Here is a 22,853-nt window from a genome sequence, read left to right on the forward strand (position 1 = left end):
AGGAAAATATTATATAAATAAAATAAATGGCAAATAGTAGCCAGACTTTCTAATGTATAAACAGTTTAACAAAATTCAAAACACATGGAATTCTCCAGTGCCGAGAGCGCTGTAAGGAAAACCTCCTCCTCCTCCGGCTAATTAATGATCAAAAACTTCCAACAGGTGAACAAAATGTAAACTTGTAGTTGAATTTTTCAGACCTCTTAATAAAATAAACAGGGTAGGTCTACCTCAGTCCTCAGCATAGCGGACAGCTTGTCCACTGGTTTTTGTTCAGAAATAGCAACATGTTGACATTCTGTTGGGTTGGTCTGGTGTATAGTCTGTTAACTTTCAGACCCCTGGTGGAGAATAGCTGCTCAGATGGTACCGATGTCCCAGGAATGCAGAGATAACACCTGCTAGAGTGGCCAGCCTCAGGAAACGCATTAGATTAGCTTTCCACCAGTCAAGAGGATTAGTATTCAATGTGGGTGGATTGTCTCTCAATCCACCCACATTATACATTTTTTTTTTAAATTGTAAAACTGATTTTATTAATCGGTCAAAATTCTTATTGTCAGTTAGTGGTTAAACGATTAATTCCTAAACATCCCTATCCTGCAGTTTCATTGCAAAAAAAACATCTAAAAACATTGCAACTTTCAACACAATATTTAAGAAAAGCTGTCACGAAATCAGGCATTTTAGCCCGCGACAAACCCAAAAAATGCCAGCAAAATCCTGGAGGGACTGACTAATTGTTCCAATTTGTACTTTCTTGTACTTTTTTGCTTCATTTGAATATTTAAAACCTGTGATCTAGAAAGTATATTTGAATGAAAAATATTTTGAGGATAAAAGTGAAAATGAGAGAGTGGAGCACTGGCACAAGTACATGCTGTGGGTAACACCCTGCAGTTATGACTTATGTGTGATTCTAACCCCAGCCTCTAACTGTACCTTACACATCAGATCAGCTGATGATATCACAATTATTCATTGTGTTTCGGTAGAGAGCTTTCCTGCAGTTCACGTTACACAAGTCCATGTACTGAGTTGGCAGCGTGTGGCTCTCCTAACAGCCTCTCAGTGTCGTACGGACAGGCTTCCAGTCAGAGCTGTGTGTCAGGGTAAATGGATTCCTATCCATCAGGCTAGGCAAAATCTTTTCAGTTCTGCCACTACACCCACAGAATACGAACAGAGCTGATGAGACTCAATAACAGAAATGTGGAGGTGTCTGTCCAGAGGAAACCTGAACTATCAGGGGATCAGTCAGCCGTGCATTCAGGGCTGTTGTTGTAAAATTTTTTATTAGATGAATATTTATTATACTCAGTAGTTTTATGAGGTATGGTCATGCATTCTGTATTCCCCTGTGAACACATCGGAAATGTCAAATCTTTGTTTTCTGTTGTTTCTTCCAGATTATGTGTACTTTGAGAACTCCTCCAGCAACCCTTACCTGATCCGCAGAATAGAAGAGCTCAACAAGGTCGGTGGACTTCTCTTTCACATGTTTCACTTATAAGGTTGTTTAACAAATAACAACTACCTTCTCGGCATACACCATAACCACAAAATATACTGATTAGCTGGCAGGCATCAATAAAAATCTACAGCACATTCACAAAGTCTTCAGACCCCTTCACTTTTTTCACATGTTGTGATGTTGCAGCCTGATGCTAAAATCAATTAAATTCATTTTCCCTCTTCAATCTACACTCAATTCACCATAATTACAAACTTACTGAAACTGAATTTTATGAATTTTTGCAAATGTATTTTAAAACTAAAGCCTGAAATACCACATTGACATAAGTATTCAGACAGTTTACTGTGATTCTTGAAGTTTAGTTTAGTTCAGGTTCCTCCATTTCCCTTGATCATCTCTGAGATGTTTCTACACCTTGATCAAGAACCTGATGGTCGCTCTGAGCTCCAGAGATCCTGCGTGGAGATGGAGAAACCTCCAGAAGAACAACCATCACTGCAGCTCTCCACTGATCTGGGTTTTATCTCAGAGTCCAGACGAAGCCTCTCCTCAGGGTCAGTTTGTATAAAAGCAGCTAAAGCACTCTGAGACTGAGAGAAACCAGACTCTCTGGTCTGATGAGACCAGGACTGAACTGTTTGGTCTCAGTTCTAAGAGTCATGTCACTGCTCATCACCTGAACAACGCCATCCCAACAGTGCAGCATGGTGGAGGCAGCATCAGGCAATGGGGGGGAGGGGGGGACTGGTTGGGCTGAGGGAAAGCTGAACGGAGTAAAGTACAGAGAGATCTTTAATGAAAACCTGGTCCAGAGCTCAGGACCTCAGACTGGGCTGAAGGTTCACACAGCCAAGACAACACAGGAGAGGCTTAGAAAGGACTCTGTGAATGTCCCCGAGTAGACAAGCCAGAGTCCTGAGCCTGAACCAAATCCAACATTTCTGGACCCTAACATGTCTGTCCACTGACATCCCCATCCAACCTGACAGAGTCTGAGAGGATCTGCAGAGAAGAACGAAGAAAATCCCAAATCCAGATGTGCAAAGGTTGTGTTGTCAGACCCAAGAAGACTGGAGGCTGTAATCACAGCCAGAGGTGCTTTTAACTAAGTCCTGAGCAAAGTGTCTGAACACTTACGTTAGTGATATTTCAGTTTCTCCTTTTTGATACATTTGCAAAAAAATTCTAAAATTCAGTTTTCTGAAGGGAAAAGGGAATTTGATTTTATTAATGATTTGATTGGAAAAAATGAACAATTTTAACATGAGGCTTCAACATAGCACAATGTGAAAAAAAGTGAAGGGGTCTGAACACTCTCTGAATGAACTGTATATGGGGAGACTTCAAACATGTGTCCAGTCAACAAATCAACGTCTGTACACAGACACTCGTTCCCTCTGTTGTAAACCACTGCTTCAGTAACGACAGGACTGGTACAGCAGCCACTTACATAACAGCAGCAGCATATGACACAGGCTTGTTTCCCAGTCAAAGGATTAAGCTCATTTATGTAATGCTCTTACATTGAGGGGCTTGTGCTGAGCACCAGGAAGACTGCAGCGTCCTGAGTGTTAATGGCTGCGGAGCTCAATGAATAGATAGTAAGAGAGAGAGAGTGACCGGCTCTCCAGGCTCATGCTGCAATGTGGAGGGAAACACTGTGTGTGTGCTGTAGTGTGGTCAATCATAGTCCAGGTCCAGGAGAATGAAACACCCACCATCTAACCTTAAAAGCTCCTGTTAGAGGTGTGCCACATCATACAGTTTATGTTAATACCAGTATGAATCATGTGATAAAAATTTGTCATATCATGATATTAACTGGAGAAACTGGTTCAAAGAAAAGGGAACAAGTTGTAACGAAGGAAGAAGTTTGATAACAACATCACGCAGTTATCTACTGACCTGACCTGTGTGAGGAGAATCTCAGAGGAGAGCAAACAGTAGGCTGAAGTTAGTTTGATAATCACCATTGGACACCCAATAAGGCCTGCATAGGGTTGAAGTTAGTTTAAAGTTAAGGTCTATTTTAACATCAGTAGATTCTTGCGTAAAACGCGTCTTTAACATGTGGCCATAGAGATGGTTATTCACAAAATACCAAGACTACTCTGAATCATGATATTCCTTTAAGGCCATATCACCTTCCTCTGACTACACATCCTCACAGCTGACAAACATTTCCCTTTTTATTTAGACCCTTTTTTACAAACAGGAGGGTTTAATAAACTGACCAGTTGCTAATATTGGTAACTGATGCTACAGGAAGCTGCTGCCGCTTCACATTAAAGTGGAAAGTGGAAAACTTGAACAGTGAAGCAGTGACAAGAAGTATTCTCTTTGTTTTAGGAATCTTAAAGGGGAAGTCCAGTTTGTTCTTATTGCCTTTGGCCATCATCAATAATAATGACATCCTGCTCACCAAGTTCATAGCTGAGATCTAGTAACACGGAAGCATTGCTAGAGAGAAGTCTGATGGGGGGTAAAATTCATTTTTAGTTCAGGATAAAATCCAGATAATATGGTTAAACTGTTGTCTTGCTAAAGGCAACATGTTCTGCTTTTTGTGATTTTTCTCTTTTATATACTGTTGTGATGTTGGATGTCCATGTTAAACACAGTTAAAATGTCCAAACTAGAAGACCTTCAAACTTATAATAAAATGCCTCCTGCAAGACAAAAGCCAGAGTTTCAGTCTGCTCTGAAAACTTCGTTCAACGTTTTTTCTGCTCCATGACACTGATGTATGAACTCTGTGGAAATCCATAAACAAACCTCCGCTCCAGGCCTCAGCACCAGAGCACACCCATGTAGTGCAACTTACTGGGACTTCAACCACAGTGCCTGGAAGAAAGAGTTTCTGTTGTGGCTGCGGTGGAGCAAAGGCAACTTTAGGCACTAGCGGATATCGTTTGCATATTTTGGATACAGCAGCTCATACAGCAGCAGTACAATTGGTACATATTTGTCTGGACTCTGCGTTCCACCAAGTGACCGCGTTCAGCAGCCATCACCCGCCTGCTTGCTGGGATTGTCGGCTGCTACTGAAGGATGTGCAGCTCCAGCTTCAGAACCATAAACTGTAAGTATGTCAGTGAAACCTTCATTCTTTGTGACCTATTATCAATAGCCTGCACATAACCGTTTCACTGAGCAACTAAGTGATTACACATGCTAAGGCTGACTTGCTAGCTCATGAGCTTGTACATTTCAGTTTTCACAAATTATTTTAAACCTATATCAATTTCAGTCAGTATTTTCAGTGACTCACAGTTGACAGCAGCCCCAGCTGCTCCGATAGCTATTGGTATTAGCCGCAGAGGAACATTAGCTCTGATCTAGGCGTCTCATTGGGTGCGGCACTGAAACAGAGGTTAGAAGTAATATTAATAAGTGCTGTGGGAGCATGGACCCTTTGGTGGTTAATGTTAGGCTGCCTGTATAAATTAGTTGCTAACTTTACTATCATGATGTTTAACTACTTTCAACCAACATGTCACTTGTGATTCTCTGTCAGACAAACTGATTCTTACTGTTATGATGTCACATCTGAAACAAGATTTTCTAACATTCGCAGACTTTCCATCTCGGTCCTGATGATGAATTGAGAATGAGATTAGTCATTGATATGAAACATTTTAGCTCAACTAAGCACTACTTTCAACCACAATGGCTAATGCAGTACCCATGGTTGTGGCACGAGAGGAATGCTATGCTGTATGAGTATTGTAGGCAGTGTGACCCGTCCATTCCAGGCAACTCTAAACTTGTTACCAGATCAGCACAGTTTAAGCTTGAAAATTTAAAATTGGACAACACTGAGGAATTAAAAAAAAAAAGGATGTGACCAAATCATGTGCTGGTGCAACCAACTGAGGAAGTTGGCAGCACCAGTACTAACAGTGGAAAAGGAGGAGCCCTGAGAATAGGTCAGTCCCACTAGAATTACTACAAAAACTAAAATAAACATACAAAACTCTTTCATCAGGCTACATAAGGATTGGGAGTGGTCTTTAGAAAATGTGAATTAAAGAAAAATATTTACATGTCAGTCACTTTGCCAGTTCACCTTGAACTGAAATAGACACTGTAGTATACTTTGAAAGCTACATTTAAGGATCACACAATTACAGAGGTGGTGTGCCATCAGTTTCAGCAAGGTAAGCAGTTAAAGCTAATAACAGACATCAGTTACAATGATACTGAAGTGGAGGGGATCTCTCTCCAGTGTTCTGTCCCCTAAAGGATCTGATGTTTGTTTGTATCCATTATGTAATTCACTGCCCTCTTGTGGCCACAGTAGACTATTGTCTCTGGAAGCTAGCTTGACTGTAGGTCGTGGTGTCTATCATTTCATGTCATTTTCATGGCACAGCCATGTCCTGTTGGCAATGGCTTGGGTTTGTCAAGTGAAAAAGGAAGCAGCATTTTTTTTGTGTATGAGCATTGTGGATATACCTGGGATCTTTGATAGGTGACCAGCTATAGCTAGCTACAGACAAGTGATTGCCCTTGACTCCACTTCCATTGTTCTGAGATCAGTCATGATATTGCACACATTATTATACACTTGTGCAGATGTGTGTAGAAGGTTAACTTGCGCATTGGAAAACATTCTTAAACATTCTTTTCTTCTTAAGCGTTAAGAGACGGCAGTAGCAAGTAAAGTAAGCAAATTAGACTGATTTGTCATCTCAGATAAGTATGAGTTGTCTTACTAATCACATTGGTCAACGTTGACGAGAGAGGTTGTATTGTGGATGAACTTTTAATAACTTCTTTTGCAAAGAACGCTTTCACAGACATTTATTTATGTATTTACAGTTTACCATGTAACATAATACCCACACCTTTTAATTCTCTTTGCTTTTGAGTATCATGTTGATATCTTTAACTCTGTAAGGGTTCGCTGTGCAGTAAGTTTGAGGCAGAACATTGAATCAGGAAAATACAGGATTCTGTATTGTCACTGTGTGGTCTGTCTGGTTAATATTTGCCATTAACCAAGATTACCGTAGAAGTGTCATTTGATATGTTTACTCTCAGTTCAAAGCAATAAAGCTAATTCTTCAGTGCAGCAAGGTGAAGATGTCCAGGCAGAGAGCAGCAAGATGCAGGAGAGAAACTGTCTGCACAAGAAAGACAGGCAGCACAAAATCATGAGACAGAACAGGCCCTGAATTAAAGAGAGATTTGCTACTGCTACTGTCAAGAAAAGGTTTGTTTTAGTCGCATTTTTCTTAATTTTTTCGGCGTAGCAACAGCCTGTCTGGAAAAGTTGCTGCACACCACTGAAATACGCTGAACAGGTTGCTTCTCTGGTCAGTCTACGGGATTCCAAATTTTGTTTGTCCTACTATACAATTACATACAATATATTTACAATGATCACCACAGATACTTCTCATTTATTCAAGACTAAAATTATCTGCAGGTGTACCTTGACGAAACAGTATAATGCACCAGTAACACAGAATCTGCCATGTTTTACAGATTATCTGAGTGACATGATGAAGCTTGTGTTTGATGTGGTGCTTCTGCTCTCTTCACAGTAAGAGAGACCATCACAGGAGGATGTAGTGCCTGAAGACAACAGAGCAGTCAGCAGCATCAGGAACGTCTTGAGTTATCCACAGGAAGTTAAGATGACCAGTCTGACTTTCTACTCTGAAACCTCCTACACCAACTGACACAACTTCAGAACAAGAAAAATCTTTACCTTGAGATGGGACATGATCTGGACTGTGTAGATAAAAGTCTCCGGCAGCTTTGTGCATTACATTCTTCAGACTGTGTTTACATTTCATTTGATATAAATAAAGTGTTTTATTTTTGAGGCGGAGGAGTTTTGTCATTTTTAAATGTAGTAGCAAGTTTAGTACTTGGGGTCTTGTTTTATTTCGCAAAGGTTTTATGTCAAATGACACTGTTTTAACTGCTTTATGTTCACAGAAGGGGTTAAATAACCTGGTGAGTAAAATGTGAAATAGAGTTTTACAAGTAATCCTTTATAACCATTAATAACCTTTGATTCTGTAAGCAACTCAAGGCATTTCTCAGTTTGAGAGTCGACCTTTATTACAGTGTCGAAAGATCGCAATATATATTGGATAGTATTATTTCCAATATCTTGAATGGAACCATTCAAATGATCTGAAGCTCTGACAAACATTTTAAATATTTAAATAAGTATTTATCAAGTGAAAAGATCTAAGTTACTCTGAAACATGGACATACTACAGTCCTCAGTTGCAGGTACCTTTGTTACTGAGCAGTTTTTCAAGCACAAAAGTAATTTATGTTGAAAGTTTAGTCATATCACCTTCAAGTCACTGCCTCATGGTGGTAGATACTACTGGTCTGATGTAGGGATGTCACGATTCCAGAAATCTGGTAGTCGGTACCAACACCAATAAAATTCCACAATTCTTGATACCCAATTGGATACCACAGCAGCTGCTGCACACACAGTGTGCTAACACCTCCATAATATGGTCTCTTTAACTACAATGTTACAGTAACTGAAAGAAATGGTTGACAAAACTACGAAAATAAGAGTTGTAGTACAGCCTAACCCCTAACCGGTACGAACTATCTATTGAGATTAGTGATTGGTTAGGCAGACACTATCGGTTTTACTTGCAATATATTTTGGCTGGCACAAATAATATGGTCAGAATCAGAACTGATTAAATCTGGTAAGCAAACTGAAAATGGAATCAGTATGAATCGTAAATGTATGAAATGTAAATAACACTGGACCTTAATTTGTAACTTTCCAATACCTCTGAATAACCGTTAGTGTGAGCAGTGAATTTAACCATGTCAGGGTAGCAAAAGCTCAGACTTTCGGCAGGAAGGTAACCCAGTGCTTCATTATGATGCTAACCTGTAACCACTGACTCTATACTTACAGACAGCCAATGGGAATGTGGAGGCAAAGGTGGTGTGTCTGTTCAGGAGGCGAGACATCTCGGGCAACCTCAACACTCTGGCTGACAGCAATGCAAGTGAGTAGCAACCACAGATTCAAAGCTCCTTTCAGCACCACTCTTGTTTTTGACTGTGTAGAGCAGATATGATATGGCTCACTGCCTGTAATGAACCTGTTCCTCATTGTGTTTCACATAAAAGCCTCAAAGCACCTCTTAAGCTTTATGCTGTAAAATGTACCAAGGCCTATTTCAGGGTTAATGTAAAACCATCACTTTTGTTTAAGGCTCAATGCTAAAAGCTAGTTTGTGTAAAGGGACAGTCTGTCTTCATTTGCTCATTACAAACATGTTTGGTAATAAAATGTATTCATAATGTCTTTATATAAATCAATATGTATTGATAAAAGGCCACTTTAAAGTGGTTATAACTATTGTTAGGCCTCAAATTCACACAAACTCTGTCTGGACTAACTTTATTCTCTAGTGTGAACATGTTGTATTGATTCCTGAGTTTCTAAACTTGATGGTTTGTCACTTTTGCTTAAACCATAATCATTATTTATTGTAAGATACACATATTTAAGGCCATTAGTAATTTGTCAGACAAGTTATTATATTATTTTTTAGAAAACTAAAACAACTCTATGCATTCATGGCTTGTTTAAAGTGTTGTAATCTTGTTGGGGCAACAAAACCTTAAAAAAAAATTACCCCCTATTCACACACACAGACTTTACAGACATAGCAGACATGACAGGGTGCCATTCATTGTGAACTAAACTTGCTGACTCTGTCCACCACTACTGAAAGACTCGAAAGGCGCCCAGCGGTGGGACTGTGGAAAGTCAAACTTTATGCGGAACCTGGTGACATCCCATTAATCTTGTTTTGAAGCACAGAGTTGATTTCTAGTCCAACTCAACGACATGAAAGAAAGTGAAAGAAAATGGTGATGATCACTGCGGTCAACAGCTTCCCACTTCTCTGTGATAGAGAATCTTGAGCTTTAACTGAAATGTACTTTCTAAGACTTTAAGAAGAAAAACAATGCATGGAATTGCGTCACTAGGGAAATGAACAGGTTTGCTGTACACCAGTACAACAGGAAAACAGAACTGCCAAATCACAGCTGAGCACAACCCTCCAGATTGCAGCCATCCTTGTACTGTGACCTTGAAGTAATTACTGTATGCGACCAAATAATTATGGCGGTACAACAATGGCTCTAATGTCAATTGGCTCCTCCCTGCAAGTGAAATTTACAGTGTCCGAATAAACTGACTAACATAACTAATGTAAATTCCATGAATTGTTCTGTGCAAGCCGCTGGGGAATGGACTTTGACACAACACTGCTGTCTGTACTAAGCCAAAGATTGTTTATAGGGTAAAGAAGAATCACTCTGTAACACCACTGTACAATCAGAATGGACTTAGTGTTTCTGTAGCTCCAACAACCAAAACAGTCTTCTCTAGTAAAACCCATCTGTTGATCGCATCACATAAATTTCAGCAATTTCCCACTATATGCAGTATTTTTCATAATATTAAAAATATATATTGCAGTTTTACACAGTCTCCCTGCTGCTGAGTCCAACCCTCATTTCACTTCTTACTGCACATTGTACCTTGGCATGTGACAAATAAACCTAGAACTGCTGTTTAGTGGCAGCATCTCTTACACATGAGACATAAAATACAATAATATAATTATATGTTAAAAAGAAGCGCCTGAAACATAAAATGCGATCATATAATTATATAAAAACCTGAAACTTAGAATACAATAAAATAAAATGTGTATTTGTGTGATCTTGGAGTTAAATCTGTTGGCCGTTGTCTCGCCAGTGTACTCAACCAGATCATCTGTGAAGAAGCGCCACTCTATAACTATACAGAGTGTCCGTCCACTCAGGCAGTGTCTCATCAGTTTCAGGAGTCAGAATCTCCCAATAAAACTTTAATTTATATCATATTGATATGTTTAGCTCATAAACTGGAACATGCTGCATATGAGCCTCCAGTATTTGGATCAAGAATCTTGTGAAAAATAAGGTGTGCAAAGTCAGTAGTCTACAGCTGTTATTTCAATGTGTCAGACACATTTAATCAATATTTAATTTATTCTGCTCAGCTCATTTTAAGCATGTGGGAGGTTTTGCCTCAGGTTTTACTGTCTGACACTGGTGAATCTGGTTTTGTAGTGGTAAAATGATCACTCATGCCACTTTGGAGAGACAAAATAATTATAATAATAATGATGATGATGAATAAATAAATACAAATTATTATTATTATTTCCAATATTCTTAATCAGTAATATGGTCTCAGTATGTGGTTCCTGCCCCACCCTACCCTGATCAGCCTGAGCCCAGTCTGTGTCTTGTGTGTGATCAGAGAGCCAAGGAAGTGGGAGGGTGGAGGTAGTGGGGTGGTGCTAATGGCATGCAGACTACTGAAGCCTGATCACATTTAATCATTACCCCCACCCAACACCATAACCAGCTCTCCCTCCCTCCTCCTGGGCTGCAGTGCTTCAGACAAAGACATCTACACACACACACACACACACACACACACACACACACACACACACACACACACAGACACACACCTCAAAATGGATGCTTTTTGCTGCTTTGATGCTGCTTTTTCAGCTGTAGCCAGCTTTATACACGGATGCTTAGTGTCTGTTCTCTGGTAATGTGTAGACAAGTCAGAGATTAGACTAAATACAGTGGTGGTAATTTCATAATATGTTGTCATTGTGTCTGCTAGCAGCCCTGACGTGTCCTGTTAGAGGCTTTTATTCTTTTAAAGAGACTGAGCACTCCCTTTAGATTCACTTCTTTGTTGTATCCAGCTACTGAACACATCGTGAATCTAATTAATAATAATTTTTTTTTAATTACACAGTTTATCATTTGTCCACTGCTATGCCTAATATGCCTATATTACCTGAAGGTAACCAACATAGGGTTATCCAACTAAAAAGTTGAATCCATCTCAACTTTGGCCACAATACAGTTCAACTAGCTAGTGCGATCAAACACATGCAAGCTCACATTTCTGGTAGATTATAGTGTGAATGGTATAATTCTGCTGTTTATTAAAATAACTGCCTCCATGATACCTTCTCAGAATTTTAAAATCCTTCCTTATAATATTGTAAACCACAGTCTCAGTGTTGTAGTATATGTTAAGCCTTCACACTTATGGATCTATTGCTGAATAGTGCAAAATAAACTAATAAAGCTATTGGCTATAATAAGCTAATGTAAATGAGGTGTTTGAATTCAGGGCTGTTTCAAAGTATTAGCACATATTTTGGATTTTGCAAAAATATTATGTTATCTTTGATATCCTTTAAACGATATAGTAATATTTACACTTGGGCTGATATTTGATAATATTGAATATTGTGATGTTTCAAGCCATTTATTTTTCATAATATTGCGTTTTTGCACAGCCTGCCCTGCTGAACTGTTGTTTAGTGGCAGCATCGTTTATACCTCAAACATAAAATACAATTATATACTTTTGAAAAACTATTGAAATATAAAACACATCCAAGCTTCACAATATCATGTTAAGTTCCATTAATTTATGCACCAAAAGCAACAATCCTTGGATTTAAATAATTCATTTTGCGAGCATGATTTTTCATGCTCTCAGATTACCTTTTTTCCCCCCACTATGACACCTGCAGAGCCCCGTAGAAAAGCTGACCGTAAAACTCGTCAGATGCCTGAGATTGATAAAGGTCTAGTCTGTACATTATAACTGCGCTGTAACTGCAGTCTATGGTCTGTCAGAGAGTGACATTTCACAGTCTGTTGATGTTACATCACACTGTGGCCTGCTGGGGAGGAACTTGGGAGAAACCTGTCTCAGTGTGGTAGATTGACTGTAACCGGAAATAAAGCTAAAGCTAACTTAAGTCAGACTATATACATTTTTTTATATTTATTTATTATGAAACAGCGTATCTTGTAAATAAGCCTGATTTACTGAAGTAATCCTGGTTTAAATGCAGTTGTGCTTTATGAAACACTCCTCAGGTCTACTCTCCATAGGTCTGTCTCAGAACATTATGATCCTTAGTCAGTGATGAAGAAGTGAACAGGCGCCTCTCTCTTTCTGCTGCTGCTCATTTGTACTAAACCTCACTTTATCTGCCTCTTTTTTTTTTCCCATCTCTGCTCCCCTCCTCTTCCTTCTCCTTCTACACTCACATCAATTCTTTGTGCAGAACAAAAGGCCCTTGATCTGTCCCTGAGGGCCACAGCATACAACGGGTTAATTCTGACTTGCCTTGTGTCTTTGTCAGAGCGAATAAAGTGTGTATGTCTGTGTGTGTGTGTGTGTGTGTGTGTTTGTCTGTACAAGGAGTGTGTTACTGTTTTGCTGTGTGCGCTTTAAGTGCCTGTCGCTTCTTCTCTGTATATGTGGTTTCTTCTTTTGTGCGTGCGTGCGTGCATGTGTGTGTTTGGAGGGAGTTGGGGATACATGTTTGGGGGGATGGGCGCCTCAGGTTTGGTACACAGGGTTTCCGACTTTGTCTGGCAGGGACCAGCTGGACAGGAGGAGGAGGGGGGAGGGGGGTTGAGAGGTTAACAGAAAAGGGGTGTGGCTAAAGGTACCGTCCCTCTCGCTTGCTATCTCTCTCTCTCTCTCTTTCTGTGTCTCTCCCTCTCACTCTCATGCCCTCACTGACAGGGTTTCCTGTGGCTGAGTGCAGGGGCGGAGTCCACAGAGATGGAGTGATATAGTCCCTCCCCTCCAGCTTGCAACAAATTACTCACCCGCCTGAAATTGGGAATGCGGAATCTAGTGGACGACCACACATACACACATATGCACGCACACACACGCTCTCTCACACACACACAAACACACACAAACATAGCCATAGCTGCCTATGGCTTAATTTTTTCACATTTCTTACTGGCTTGAAACATGGTGTCACATGGTAATGTGAGCCAGTCGCATTGTTTTACAGTAAGTCCATTAATAACCGAGTCGGTGGTTCTTTGCATTGTAGGTCACGTACACAGTCTAAAATCATAAGTCAGGAACTTATACCACGGATCACCCAGGACCAATATTCTCTCTGCCCTGATAAACTGATGACCTTTGAACTCTGAACAGAGGATTAACAAAATATTAACTGCAGCTCCCTTATTCATTCGTAGTCGGTTCTCTTAATTTTTCTTACCGTCAACAACAAAGAAGCAAACTACAAACTTTTGTAATAAAGAAACATGTCACCCAGTGTAACTGTGTTGCTCATTGATATGTTTTTACTAGCTTTAGGACAAAAGTGGAGCTCTATGGCTCAGAGAGATCAGGTTTTGTATCCAGGATACATTCAGTGTTGTTTTGGTCTTTGCATGGGATTTGCTGACATTGAAAAAAAAAAATAGAGAAAATCTCCACTGTTATCCTTTAACTTTAAACCCGATAATTTTTTTGGGCATTTCTTTATTTCCACAGTGACAGTAGAGATGGACAGTAAAGTCAGGGGAGAAAGAGAGAGAAAGGGAATGACATGAACAGTATTCCGGCACCGTGCCGGATCTCCAGTGTAATGCTGTGAGAGAAAAAATGAAAAATGAAAAGTCAATACACCTGGGAATTTGTTGTGGATGTGGTTTATCATGTTCAAGGTAATAAAGTTCACTTACAAATTGTATGAGAGGAACCCAGCTCTCGCTCTCAACCTAACCAGACACGGAACCTAACCAACTTTACTAGCCAATCAGAAGCAGAGCGGGGCGGGTCTTGACAACACTCGCAGTGTAGGATCCAAACCCAGGCCACTGCGGACTCAGCATTAGCTCATGGTACGCACTCTACCGGGTGAGGTACCTGCCTCTGCCCTATCCTTTAACTTAGGGTTGGGCAATATGGCCTAAAAGTAATATTCTACTATTGTAGTATGCATTTTTTAGGCTATATCGTGATACACAGAATATATCGCAATAATTTGAAATCTACTCTGTATAGAACTTCATAAATACATAATTTAACCCTTTGATACATAAAGAGACACACTGTCATGCTTTGTGTGATCTAGAGATTCAGCATCTCGCCTGTTTTTCACTCGTGACGAGCCGCTCCCAGCAAAAAACAGACAGGGAAACATTTGTTGATAGTCATACTGATATGATACCAGCAACATTATATATAACTGACACCTTTCACTAGCCTATAGTTTAAATGTCTGGACTTAATGTGACAATGACACAGACATGAAAAAATATATCACTTTATATTTCTAAATATATATATATAAAGTTTACATATATATATAACTTATTTCTAACCATTTTAGCAACTGCATGGAAAGACAGGAGACATTTTATTTCATTTGATATTTTAACCGAAGGGCAGGATTTTACCGGTTCTCTCTCTCTCTCTCTCTCTCTCTCTCTCTCTCTCTCTCTCTCTCTCTCTCCCTTGCTCTCGCTGTGTGTGTGTGTCTTGCTCTGAACAAGAGTAAATAAAAGTCAAGGCAAGAAACACAGAGCTGCAGTAGCAGCGGTGCAGCTGCCGCGTGATGCAGACGGTGTGTGTGAACCAATTCGTCTGCCTTTCCACACAAGTATACACTGGCTTTGGCGCTTAACTTTTTTTGCTTTTCAGTTCCCTCCGCTACACAAACACACACACACCTCCTCTCCAATTGACATTGACACCCGGGTCTTTTTTGTCAAACTCACTTGCAGACACGTGAATGATGTGTGTGTACAAACATGCGGAGAGTTTTCTGAATGGGCGGGAGACTGTATACATCCCACACGGAACAAGCTACGATACGTCGAGTATATTCGATATATCGCCCGACCCTACTTTAACTTTTGACACAATGCAGCGCATCGTCATCTGCATTGTCCAGTCACACATATGTCAACACACATTCCTTCCACATTTTTCAACTAGCTGGGAGTTAGGGGCGGAGTCAGGCACTGCCAAGATGTGGAGGGGGAGCAGCTCACTCTGAGCTTCAAAACCGTTCTTCAGAGGCTACGTCCATCTTTATTTACAGTCTATGGGTGGCACAGTACAAGACTGTTTGTGGGTTGTTGGTATGTTAGAAAATAATACCCTGTTCAAACTGCCACAGTGACACTGGTACAGCCCATGTCAGTGGTATATCTGAAAGGGTCAATATGCAACAGCTGACCCTCCATAGATACGCTCCTCTTCATTAGGGTTAGATATGTTGTCAGATCATGTCCAACTTACAACTGACACCCAGTGTGAAAACTGTCTGTACGAATGAGTCCATCACGGATAAAATGCTTCTTGTACACACACATCCTCCACGTGTCTGCTGTATGACAGGGGTATAAGTGAGCATAGCAAAAAAGAGCCAGGTGTCAATGTGTGGAAACGTGACCACACCAGATGTTTTCACTCAGGCTAGCTCTACAAATGTGAACACATCAGTTGTATATGCTAATGTAAACCTGCTGTAGGCGCTAAGGGTCCAGTGGTCAGCGGGGTGGGGGAATCATATGAGCAAAAAGTGGCAAAAAAATCAAATACGCTGTGAACCACAATTATGGGTTTATTTGATAGCTTTGTTCAAACCTTCTGCATAAACCACCACCATGAATGTGTGTGTTTCTGATGCGATGATGTGTTTGTGTTTGTGTTTGTAGGAGAATTCGAGGAGGAGTCGAAGCAGCCGGTCCTGGCTGAACAACAGAAACACCAGCTCAAACACAGAGAACTCTTCCTGTCTCGACAGTTCGAATCTCTTCCTGCGACTCACATACGGTACGTGTCCACAGGACAGGACAGACCTGAACCCAGACACCTGCCACACACAGTCAGAGCTGAACTGCTCAGTCAGTGACCCTCACTGCAGCCATGAAGGCAGGGATGTTCTGCACAGGTCGTCACGTTTATTTCCTTTTTAGGAGTTGTTGTCCCTTGTCTTCAGCTGTTGATGATTCCACAGTGGGGGGTCAGACTTTGGACTGGACTGGACTAGACTCTGTCATGTAATAACATTTAGAGGTGTTCTGATATAATTTTTTCTAATTGATACCAAAAGAATTTAAATCTGTTGTAGCCTCCTACTGCAGCTGTCACATGCTGAGACTCCAACTTATTTCTCTGACTGTCTCTCGTCTCATCTCGTCTCACAGACTCCGTCACCTTGACTCCAGTAAAACCATTAACACAAACCAAAGATGTACCAGCACTGAGGCTCCATGTTACTCTCATTATTGTTTTCAGATTCATGATCAAGTTATTAGTATGTGATCTGAATGACAGATGAATCATCATATTTTTTTTTTAAATTTGAAAGACTTTCTACTTACTTTACTTCTTCCCCCTTAGCTTTCCATGAATTGGTAAATCAGGGACATAAAACACGACATATTTTGGGCCTCATGAAACACGCTCTCAGGGATGCTCTAATTAAAAGTCCAAAAGTTCCCTCACTCTTAATTAAGCTTCAAACACATTAATGGCTGTGTTCAGCTGCTTGAGTTCAGGCTGAGCAGAACATTCAGATTATTGAAATGAGAAAGTTTCCACAGTTGTCTTGTGGTTGAACGTGTGTGTGTGTGTGTGTGTGTGTGTGTGTGTGTGTGTGTGTGTGTGTGTGTGTGTGTGTGTGTGTGTGTGTGTGTGTGTGTGTGTGTGTGTGACCCATCCCCTGCCTTTAATCTAAAACAATATTGAGATATTTCAAATTTTCTGCTGAAAATGTTTCAGGAAAAAACAAAGATGTATTAAACTACCACAGTTTTCAAAGTTTTTTTTTTTTCACTTTTAAGGTTGCAGCTTGTGGCAACATTATAGCACTTGAATTTTTAAACTTTTAAACTAATGATTTGCTAGTAATGAGCAGAAATATTAGGCGTATGTGTACCATGGATGATGTACGACCACATTGAAGAAAAATGTGGCCCTAATACTCCGTCATAGTATGTGTGACAATGTGTTATGAAATATCTGTGTCCACCTTCTGAAAATGTGGATAGCCTCTGTAATAATCTCTGTCCTGGACGTCCTGGTCTCTGACTGCTCCTCATTGTCTCCTCAGGGGGAAATGTAATGTCACCCTCCTCAATGAAACAGACGTCTTGGCGGGCTACCTGGAGAAGGAGGTGAGACGCCATCTGTTCATCCTTCATCAGTGAATCACTCTGGGCGCCATTTATTCTCTGTTTGTACTCTTTTACTGTACAAAGAGAAAGACTTTGTTATTGATCTTTGTTGTTGTGTGTTCTGTCTAGGACTGTTTCTTCTACTCGCTGGTGTTCGACCCGGTCCAGAAGACCTTGCTGGCGGACCAGGGCGAGATCCGTGTGGGCTCCAAGTACCAGGCAGAGATCCCTGACAAGCTAGCTGAGGGTGAGCAGGTTGAAAGTTAAAAGAGAGAAAGCAAACAAATGTTTCCTGAGTTCAGTCACTACTTCCTCCCATAAAAAACCAGAGACAGTACAGAGTCCAGTAGGTGATTTTGAAACCGGTTTCTCCTTGTCTCAGGTGAATCAGATAACCGGGTCCACGAGAAACTGGAGACCAAGGTGTGGGACCCCAACAACCAGCTCAAAGACCCTCAGATCGACCAGTTTCTTGTGGTGGCAAGGTAACGCCTCCCTGCCATCTGTCACCCAGCTGCATCCTCATCATCTCTAGATCCAGTTGCCATGACGACGTCTGACTCAGCTGTCAGCAGGGCAGCTTTTCTAGAGAAGACGCATGAATTAACAAGTTTGATCATCTCTCATGGCAAAATAAAAAAATGATCATGGTTCATATGACGTCAGGTGTCAGGAGGTGGAGCGGGTCATCCACCAATCGGAGGGCGGTGGTTCCATTCCCACCTCCTCCAGTCCACATGTCCAGGTGTCAGCAAAAAGTCAGTTACTAATTTCATACAGAGGTCTGCCCTGGAAATAATGATCATAATGATCAGATTCAGGTTCAGTACAGGGCATATAACATTGAACACATTAACACAGATACATTTGAATATTTAGTATTAATGGTTTTTGATGGTGCAGCATGTTTATCTATAGGAAGTTTGTTTTTGGACAGAGTCATCCTGCTGCACAGAAATTGGTCATTTAACGAAACACTCCACCTAGTGGTGATTTAAAGAACCCTCAATAACACTGTACACATCACCATAGAAACAGTAGTTGTGTTGTAGCTGTAGTTCGAACAGGTCAGTGATGGTGACCAGTGTGTGTTTGTTTCAGAGCTGTGGGGACATTTGCTCGGGCCCTGGACTGCAGCAGCTCCATCCGTCAGCCCAGTCTCCACATGAGTGCAGCCGCAGCCTCCAGAGACATCACACTGGTGAGACTACTGACTGCCTGTGTGTGTGTGTGTGTGTGTGTGTGTGTGTTCCATTTTCCATACTATATTGCAAGAACCTTCTTGTATCATTTCTTGATAGTTAACAACAGTAAATAACATTTCTCGTATAAAAACTGTCAGATTAGTTCACCATCAACATTAGTTCATGATGTAGAGTTAAATGAAGGATTACAAACAGCAGGGGTGTCTCTGTGCCTCAGGTTCATGCTTTGTTAATTTGCTGCACAGAATTAGATTAATTGTCGATTTCATAATATCACATCCTGAATTATTAGTTAATCTGATGCCCAGGGCCGAGCAACATGAAAACAAAATACAACAATAACCTGAAACGTTCAGTTGTATCAGGTTGAAAACCTGCAGAGTAAAATGTTGACAGTCGGAGAGCTCTGACCTTGTGTTGCTTATTTTGTTATTTTGACAGTTTCTATCAGGACCATGTTTTTTTTAACTGATATAAACAACATGTCATGGAGTGATGGTACATGGTACGCTACAATTTGTTGCTGAGGTGTTTGTCTGACAGATGGTCTGGTTGGTGGTGGTTGAGATTGAGACTTTAGGGACTAAACTTGGTTTCCATCTTTATTGACACAGATTTTCAGATTACTTTATAACATACATTTTTTCTGCTGTAAACGAGGTGGAGGTGCTAATACGTGCTTGTGAGCTGAGCCTTCAACTGGCTCAAATAAACACATTTTACCAGCTACATATTTTAGTTCTAGTGAATCCTGATGAATTTTCCCCAAGGACATTAAACTGTAACAGTTTAGACGTCACCTTGTGCATTTTTCACAACATGAATTATTATGTTTCACCTGCCTGCAATGATCAGGTGACGTCTGTCCTCAGGTTCTCCTCCTCGTGAACTCACCTTTAAGTCATCACTGATTGGCATGTGAACATTTATTTAGAAACCTTTTTAACAAACTGGGACGAACGAAAAAACTATTCAACAATAATTCAGTGTTTGACCGGTGATGAAATATCACAAGAACTGAGAGATGATCTTTGGAGGAAATTCCTTGAGGATAATTGTGGCTCTTTCCTTCCTCTTCAGCAGTTTTGGCAGCAGCTTTCCTGGTGCACTGTGCTGATTACGACACAGTGCCGCCACATGGCGTGACGCTGTAACTGCAGTTACAGATGACAGAAATCCACTGTTAGAAAACAGTGTTTTCCATGAAGACACCTGTCAGAGTTTGTGGAGAGCTAGAGGCAGTAGCTTCATCATTCTCTGTGCGGGAAAAAGCCTGTGTTTGTAGCCTTGTCCTGTTTGGGACGGCCTCATCTACTGTGTCTCATATCAGGACTTTAAGAAGACAAAGTGTCTCATCACTGTCCTCTGACTCTGACTCTCCACAGCTCGTTCAGGCTGTCTGTGCTGACATGATGAAGTTTCCTCAGTGGGAGTCCTCCTATCTCCTCTGTCCTCTCTACTCCGTCCTTTATGAACTTTTTGATTTCTGACACAAAAACCACATCATGCTGTTTATTTGTCCGACTCCTCCAGTCCTGCCTTTTTCAGGATGTCTGTTCTATAAAATTAGAAACTTTGTCTCAATGGTGTGACTGACCTACCAACATCAAAGTTTCTCAGTTTTTTCAAGGACTTTTTGTAACATGATCAGTGTTTATATTTATATTACCCCGCCCTGTAAAGGGACTCTGATGTGATCTGGTTTTCAGATTAGTTCATGGTGTTATATTTAATCAAGATGCCTCACACTGACACAGGAAACCTTGTAGTAGAGCTTTTTTTACTGATGAGGCCCAACACTGACAGGCCCCTCCCTCTACACAGGACTGGTATATTACTGTATGTGGAGCTGGGTGGTCATGTCCTTCCTGTGTGGGTGAAATCAAATGAAAAACCTCTAATGCTAACATCACGTCCCTCTGTGGTGATGGTGATGGTGATGATGATGAAGCAGCTCTAACGTTTGTTTGTACCTCCTCTCTGCCTCCAGTTCCACGCTATGGACACGTTGCAGAAGAACAACTATGACCTGGCCAAGGCCATGTCCACCCTGGTCCCTCAGGGGGGTCCCGTGCTGTGCCGTGACGAGATGGAGGAGTGGAGCGCCTCGGAGGCCATGCTATTCGAAGAGGCTCTAGAGAAATACGGCAAAGACTTCAACGACATTCGCCAAGACTTCGTAAGTTACGACTACTGATGTCAGATTCTCACATTTTAAACTCTGCTGTAAACTGTAGTGTAACTGTAGACATCCTGTTTACTCCCTCAGTTACCCTGGAAGTCTCTAGCCAGCGTGGTCCAGTTCTACTACATGTGGAAGACCACCGACCGCTACATCCAACAGGTAGAAGAACCACAGCCTCAAACCACCATAAAGCATTTAGACTGTCTGTTTGTCTCGAGTTCCTGATGAAGCCAAAATCTTTTCTTTCTGTCAGAAACGACTAAAAGCAGCAGAGGCAGACAGCAAACTGAAGCAGGTGTACATCCCCACCTAGTGAGTATCACTGTCAGCTGCTGCACCAGATACCTGCGCTCAGTTAGAGCTGCTCTCATAATGACTCCGTCTGTTCCCCTCCCCTCCCTCACCAGCACCAAACCCAACCCCAACCAGATCATGGTTCCTGGCACTAAGCCTGGGATGAACGGGGCAGCAGGTTTTCAGAAAGGACTGAGCTGTGAGAGCTGCCACAGTAAGTACACACACACACACACACACACACACACACACACACACACACACACACACACACATATACACGCACGCAAAACACCACTCAATCACACATATGCTCACACAGGCGCGCACACACTCACACAAATACACACTCACACACACGCTCACACACACGCATGCACGCACGCACACACACTCACACATATACACACACTCACACATATACACGCACACACTCACACATATGCATGCATGCACACACACGCTCACACTCTCTCATACATATACATGCACACACACACACTCACACACGCACACTCACACGCACTCACACACACATGCATGCACACACACATTCACACATATGCTCACACATATACACACACACACACACTCACACATATGTATGCATGCACACACACTCTCTCATACATATACATACGCACACACAATCACTCACACATATACGCACACTCACACACACTCACACAAACACACACATATACACACAGGAAAAACACCAGAACTGCATCGATCAAAATCTTTCTAAATAAAAAACTAGTTCTATTTAACTTTGCAAATCGCCACAAACTGATGTAAACAAAGCTCAGATATAAAACAAAGTGACCGACTGAATCACAGGTGTGATCAGGTGATCTGAGACACTGCCATCTGTGAGGAAACAGTTCTGATCCTGAGCTGCTTTTATTGTTACTTTTATATTTTTTATTTTTATTGGCTGTCACATATCAGAGATTTGAAAGATTATAAGTTCAGGTTTTGATCAAATAAGGTGCAAGTCAGTTCCTGTGATATAACTAAAGCCCCTTTTCCACTGGTGCAAAAAAGAATATCAGTGTCAGAGCCAATTAGAGGCAGAGTAGAGGCGGGTGGGAATAAAATAACACGACACACACAGAGGTACCTGCTAATTGTCAGGTCCACCGGTGCGAGCAATGAAAACGTCGCACTCTGGAGCCCTGGCAGTGAAGCACATGTTAACAACTGTCACCTATAGAAAGACATTGCTTGTTGTGCTCACTGTGCTGTTGTGACTGTAACTGTATATGAGAGTATAAATATATCATCATGTTCGCTGTTCAGTCGTTACTTCCTCTCTGTGCCGACCGCAGATTGAAGCTGCAGACTTCACCGTGTCACTTCAGATACTAATGCAGTGTAAAAGACAAAGTGTCATTAGTCTGTTCATCAGTCCAGTTTCTGCCTCTGAACACACTTTCCCTTTCACCAGCGGCCCAGTCTCCTCAGTGGTACGCCTGGGGGCCTCCCAACATGCAGTGCAGACTGTGCGCCTCCTGCTGGATCTACTGGAAGAAGTATGGAGGCCTGAAGACCCCCACACAGCTGGAGGGCGCTGCCAGAGGAGGCTCAGTAAGTCTCCTCTCTTACAGTCAGACCTCGC

At 41.3% G+C, this 22,853-nt stretch overlaps 1 protein-coding gene across 2 annotated transcripts in view; it reads left to right on the top strand.

Moving 5' to 3' along the window:
• Nucleotides 1-22,853, top strand: part of mta2 (metastasis associated 1 family member 2) — a 35,360-nt gene that overhangs the window by 10,167 nt on the left and 2,340 nt on the right. For both annotated transcript variants that reach the window (XM_022747810.1, XM_022747812.1), the window contains exons 2-13: nucleotides 1,413-1,480; nucleotides 8,397-8,490; nucleotides 16,085-16,202; nucleotides 17,485-17,548; nucleotides 17,678-17,795; nucleotides 17,931-18,033; nucleotides 18,650-18,749; nucleotides 20,744-20,932; nucleotides 21,023-21,097; nucleotides 21,192-21,250; nucleotides 21,346-21,446; nucleotides 22,683-22,822. In XM_022747810.1, coding sequence (XP_022603531.1) covers nucleotides 1,413-1,480; nucleotides 8,397-8,490; nucleotides 16,085-16,202; nucleotides 17,485-17,548; nucleotides 17,678-17,795; nucleotides 17,931-18,033; nucleotides 18,650-18,749; nucleotides 20,744-20,932; nucleotides 21,023-21,097; nucleotides 21,192-21,250; nucleotides 21,346-21,446; nucleotides 22,683-22,822 — 1,229 coding nt within the window. The remainder of the gene's footprint in view (nucleotides 1-1,412; nucleotides 1,481-8,396; nucleotides 8,491-16,084; nucleotides 16,203-17,484; nucleotides 17,549-17,677; nucleotides 17,796-17,930; nucleotides 18,034-18,649; nucleotides 18,750-20,743; nucleotides 20,933-21,022; nucleotides 21,098-21,191; nucleotides 21,251-21,345; nucleotides 21,447-22,682; nucleotides 22,823-22,853) is intronic.

This window comes from Seriola dumerili, unplaced genomic scaffold (genome assembly GCF_002260705.1).
Source record: "Seriola dumerili isolate Sdu_G_001 unplaced genomic scaffold, Sdu_1.0 BDQW01000111.1, whole genome shotgun sequence".
In the NCBI taxonomy this organism is placed as follows: domain Eukaryota; kingdom Metazoa; phylum Chordata; class Actinopteri; order Carangiformes; family Carangidae; genus Seriola; species Seriola dumerili.